The sequence below is a fragment of the Egretta garzetta genome, unplaced genomic scaffold (assembly GCF_000687185.1).
Source record: "Egretta garzetta isolate BGI_Z169 unplaced genomic scaffold, ASM68718v1 scaffold65, whole genome shotgun sequence".
Classification (NCBI taxonomy): domain Eukaryota; kingdom Metazoa; phylum Chordata; class Aves; order Pelecaniformes; family Ardeidae; genus Egretta; species Egretta garzetta.
This window is the reverse complement of record NW_009259585.1, coordinates 248,433-253,965: the sequence shown is the minus strand read 5'-3', so window position 1 is coordinate 253,965 and position 5,533 is coordinate 248,433. Positions and strand designations below refer to the sequence as shown.

Below are 5,533 nucleotides of genomic sequence, written 5' to 3'. Positions count from 1 at the left end.
ATCCCGTGCCACCCCGGCCGCCCGCCAGCCTCCGAGGGAGAAACTGAGACACGGAGAGAGAGAGAGAAAGAGAGAGAGAAAGGAGGAAAAAAAGGAAAAAAAAAAAAGAAAAGAAAAACCTAAAGAAAAAAAAGAAAAAAAAGTTACGTATTTTTAAAAGAGAGCACGGATTAAGACTTAAAAATAATAATAATAAAATAATAATAATTAAGTAGGACAGTCCAAAGTAGACTTTAAGGGAAACAAAGACCCCGGGAAGTTCTGTTCTGTTTAGTTTATAAATATATATATATTTTTATTTGTTCTTTTGTTTTGTTGTTTTGTTTGTCTTTTTTTTTTTTTCCTCCTCTCCTGGATATTTATTTCTTTGGTATTTTGAATAGATGTTTTAAATGATATGAACCGGACCTTCAAGAGCCTTAAAGAGTTTCTTTGATAATTTATTATCACGTGAACTGTACTCACAGGGGAAAAAATTATTTTGTGAGGCCAAACAAAACTGCGCAGAGTCTATTTTTCTACATGTCACGTGTGTCCTGACTTTCAGAAAGCAAAATTCTGTACTTTCCCATCTCTCCATTGCATTGCTCCTTCATTTCAGCAGGTCTAAAAAACAAGCAAACAAACAAACACACAACAAAAAGACAAACTTCATGGGGGTCCGTAAATTATATTTTTATACACAGAATTGTAAATTAGATTTTTTTGAGAGATCAATACTTAACTGAATCACATTTCGTTTTTTGAAATAGTGTAAAATATGAGAATATATTATTTTAATTTAAATAGTTTCAAATGTAATGTCATTTCCTGTATTGTTTTCCATGTTTTGCTTTGTAAAAACACCATTTGGCCACGTCCATGGAAGTCAAGACTGTTACACAAACTTTTTATTTGCAAAAACCGTAAGAAACTTTGTTATTTTTAACTTCAAAAAAAAAATTTATTAGAAAATAATATTTTTTAAAAAGCGCACATGGCGGCAATTCTGTGACGATGGAGACGGTAGTTTGTACAGAGGGGAGAAAAGGATGTTTTGCATTAATAAATTGAGAAATAACTGCTGTAAATTTACTAAAATGTATTTTTGAATATTTTGTAATAGTTTTAATAGTTTTATAGAAATAAAATGTGCCATGCACAGTCTGGTTAGTATATAATAACTAAGAGTTCCTGGTGCATCCCATTTTTTTTTTCCTTTTTGCTTATTGGTTTAGGAAACATGATGCCTAAAGGAGTGCCTGTTATTTTATTTAGATGTGTTGCTTATAATTTCTAATTTTGATACTTTAATTAAGGAAACGAATCCATCACATCCGCGCGTAACCTGGAATCTCTTGTACTAACAGTAGAACCTCACTTATTCGCACAAGCGACCGGGAGACGCGGTTTCCCTCCACCGGAGCCCCAGCTCCCTGTCCACACTCAGGCGATGCTCCCCTCTTCTAGCTCCAGCTCCGGCTCTGTGTCCACCTCCCGGTCTGGTCCGGAGACTACAGATGGCTCTTAAAGTTGATTTCTGAGAGCGTTAAATCAAGTTTGCCTTTTGAAGCATGGCAATCGGAAGGCAGGCAGCTGCCTTCACCTTGTGGCGGCACTGGGATTTTAATCGGCTTTAATGTGGGTGCCTGGAAGATGGAAATCTGGGGGAGAGACACTGCCTTTGGTGAATTAACTGGGATTCATGTGGCTGATGCTGGAAGAAGGAGATGGCCACCAGACTTCACTGGCCACCTTGCCTGAGTAACAATGTGGGGCTTGGGGCCACCAAGAAAAGAACAAAACACCCTTTGCAAAACAAAAAAAAGGGGATAAAAATTTGTTCATTTATTCTGAGAGACGTTCCTTAGCTGTACTGCATCAGAGTCCATCCTGAGCCATTGATGGGTGAACGTATTGGAGATGTGTTTTAGGAGCCGAGTGGTGGGGCCAGTGCTGCATCCCCTGCCTGGTCCCAGCCCCAGGCCCCCCAAGGGGCTCGTCCTCGATTGGTGCCGATGAGTGAGGTTCTGCTGCACCACATGCTCCTCCCCGGAGGGTTTCCAGGATCCCTTTAAAAATTTTGCAAAACATTGTGTGTGCGTGTGTGTGCGCGTCTGCGACAGGACTGTGCCGGAAGGGAGCTTTCCTTGAATGTCTTCTCACCTTTTCTTCAGTTTCCATTACTCACCAGTCTAGGACGTTCATCCATTGGGCAGCTTTTTGCTCCAGAGATGCAGCCATGTTCTCTGCCGGGATGGATGGCAGCTCCAGGTGGCCTCCTGGGATGTCCCTGCCTGGGGACACCTCCGGAGAGTGTAGACCATGCTCTCCCATGCTGAAAGCCTGGAAGCTTCCAGAGCGGTGCCAGGAGCTGGTGGCCAAGCCCTGGGCATGAGCACCCCATGTCAAGCCCTAACAGATGGATGTGGTCTCTCCTTCCTGGCAGCTTCTAGTCCAGGGCCACTTCCACCCTCCAAAGCCTGGACACGGCTGGGGTGGTGAGACTTCGATGAGACCATTGGCATGCTGCAGCACCCGTGTGGACCGCCAGGATAGCAACCAAGCCACCCTAATGCCCACACGTTGTGGAGCATCGCGGGGGAATGTGGACTGCCCGGTGGACTGCCGGGCACCTGCTGCCCACCTGGCTTGGACTCTGCCACCTCCGTGTCTTTGGGGTCTGCTGGTGCATTGGGGGCTGCAAATGTGGCTGGTTTGGGGCATATAAAAATGTGATTGTGGAACAATTGAGTCTCTGCTGTAAGAGTCTGGCCTTCATATGGTGATGTCTGGGCATCTGAGCTCTCTTACCCTCATCTCTGCAAAGCCTTTATACTCAAAGAATGACCGTGTTGGAGCCTACCTTCTCCAGAGGTCAGGCAGCGGAGGTGTTTAGGGATGCCTGTGATCAAACTTAAAGCCGTTGGCTTGGGGGCTTCAATCTAAATTGTAACTGAGATGAAAAAGACCGATTAGTCCAGAGTCCATGCTTGTGTACAGGGTAGGGTATGTGCCCCAGTAGGGACCATATCAGGCATTGCCGCATTTAATCTGCACTGAAAGGCTGAGACAAGCTCAGAGCTTTGCGGTGTGAGAGAAGCTAAGATGCTGTCTTAATACTAGGATCAACCTGTTTTGCCAAGCAAAGAAATGCTGTGCCGTGTTCTCCATCGCACGTGTTTCGAGTGACTGTATGCCTCCCTCTCACCATATATTTATTACATCTCCTCCTTCGGCGCCTCACATCCAGATCACCCCTCCATGGTATGCATTAGAAGTGCTTTGTTAGATGGACCGATCCAACCTATAGCTACAGCTCTCGTATGAAGGATGTACTGTCATAACATTGTGCAAAACGTCTAGGAGATGTCACCGTCCATTTTCAGGGTCCGAGTATGGCAATAGTTTGTATAAAATGTACACATTGTGGTGGCTACAGAATAGTTTATGACTAAATACATATCTATTACAGTTAAAATAATGTATAAGAATGTACTTGAAGCTATTATCCTTGTGCTCTGTTGTCTGAATAATTAAAGAAATTACAGAGACTTCCTGAAATGTCTGTTATGTGATGGCATTCCTACTGCACTCTCAGTTTTTCCCTTGGTGATATTGAAACGGGACACAGGGACCCCAGCACTCAGTCCTGTGGGATTTGGCATGGGACCCTTCAAACACACCGGGATTTGTGCCCATGCCGCTTCACATGATGGTGGCAACCTCCTCTTCTTCCACCTAGAGCCACGTAGACGGTCTATCATTTACTTGTGAAATACTGTGTGACTCTGCAAAGCCAACTCATTTGGCAGGGGAGACAGAGATGCCCTGAAGGTCAACCATCAGCGGCTGCCTGTCCTCCCCAGCCTCCCCCATCCAAACCAGCGTGAGAAGTGACCCTAATGAGTCTGGGGCTATTTTGTGTTTATCTAACTGGTCCTTCACGCAGTGCCCCGGTGCTCAGACACCAGGTAAACCCACCAAAGGGAAGCTTGGATGCGCCATCCACAGTGCAATTAAAATCCAAGCCAAGCACAGGAGTAAACCAGGTTTTTCCCATCCAGGTAGCCGTGCCGTGCCACAGCCCTTTGTGCCCTCACATGTGAAAGTTTGCTTAGCTATATCTTTCTATACGTGTACCCACACATATGTATACATATATAATATTATTATCCCTATATTAAGAGCTCAGCATAACCTACCAGGCTATAAATGTATTTATGTTGTCCCTCCCGAGCATTTCATATCACGCCGAGGCTGAGCAGGCGATGTAAATCAGCCCAGTTGGGTGATAACTGGGCAGCTGTTTTGCAACTCCAGTATGACATCTATTCCAATTACAGGGGGAAGGAAATCAGAAAGAGCATTTTATTTTACTCATTACTGCAAGCCATAAGGGACCACTAGATTTCCTAAGCTTCTGAAATCCTCTCTTCAGCAGTTTCTGCTTTAAAACTAGTGCAAACTTTACTAAAAAAATGGTCTATTTGCCAGGTACAGAACATTTCAGAGCTTTCAGTGGAGCAGTGTTAATGCAAACCTTGGACTATGCAAGCTGAAAGGGAAAAAATCATCTTTAAAAAGTGCATCTTTACAAGTGATGGGATTGCCTCGGATTTTGATGGGAGCAGGATGAGGCCTGCAGGCACTATTTATGCCAAGATTGCTAAATATAATTTTTAATACTTTGCATTTGGGTGTTCAGACTTACATATTTAAATAATTTTGGTTATTGGTTCAGGACTGAAAATCCAGGAAATATGAGTTTAATAATCCTGTCCTGGTTCCAGTGAAATCAAGAGTGGCATCCAGAGCTGATCTGGGTGCTGTTACCTTAAAGCCCAGTGCAGGACCCTGTATAACTTCTTTTTCTTCCATTTTTAAGTGAGAGCAAGCCAGCCCTTTGGACAAATATTACTGCAAATCAGGAGTGAAACCACAAGGTCAGGAAATCTGTTTGGGGTAAAAATATTTGTTTTGATGTCTTGTGACCTAAATGTGAAATAAATATTACATTTGCTCAGTTTGGTGTAAAGAAATGTCCGTTCCTATTACCGAGGAGGAGAGGTGACAAGGGATGCTCTGTGTGGCGTGACCGCAGAGGGTCCCTTGGCCACCAAACTCGCATCTGGCTGCTGCCCAAGGGCAGGAGGGCTCGGACGCAGGCAGGGGAGCAGGGATGCTGCGGGAGCACCGTGGGCTTTGTGCAGCTCTGCCCAGCTCGCTCGGCTCCGGGGACGGCATGGGGACCCCTTCCTCACCCCATTGCTGGGGCAATGCCTGCCTGGACCAGCTCTCTGGGACACCACGATATCTCCTTTGAAAAGGGGATGTGCTCACAGGAAGAATATACTTGGGAACACTGTATCGTTCCAAGTCTTGAGTCTTTTGATGGCATTCGCTGCAAAGGAATGGATGATAAATCTGTATGCAATTACAGCAACATCCTTTTGGTATCATGACACACAGGCTCTATGTCACAGACCTTCCATAGGGTTTCACAGGGTGGAGGAAGCTTATTTTATAACAGGGTACAGCTCAGGCTTTGGCT

The 5,533-nt window shown here is 44.6% G+C and overlaps 1 protein-coding gene across 1 annotated transcript in view; it reads left to right on the top strand.

The window, feature by feature from the left end:
- Positions 1-1,510, top strand: part of SHH (sonic hedgehog signaling molecule) — an 11,210-nt gene extending 9,700 nt beyond the window's left edge. Inside the window, exon 4 of the mRNA XM_009637720.2 lies at positions 1,299-1,510. Coding sequence (XP_009636015.1) covers positions 1,299-1,510 — 212 coding nt within the window. The remainder of the gene's footprint in view (positions 1-1,298) is intronic.
- The last annotated feature ends 4,023 nt before the right edge of the window (positions 1,511-5,533 follow it).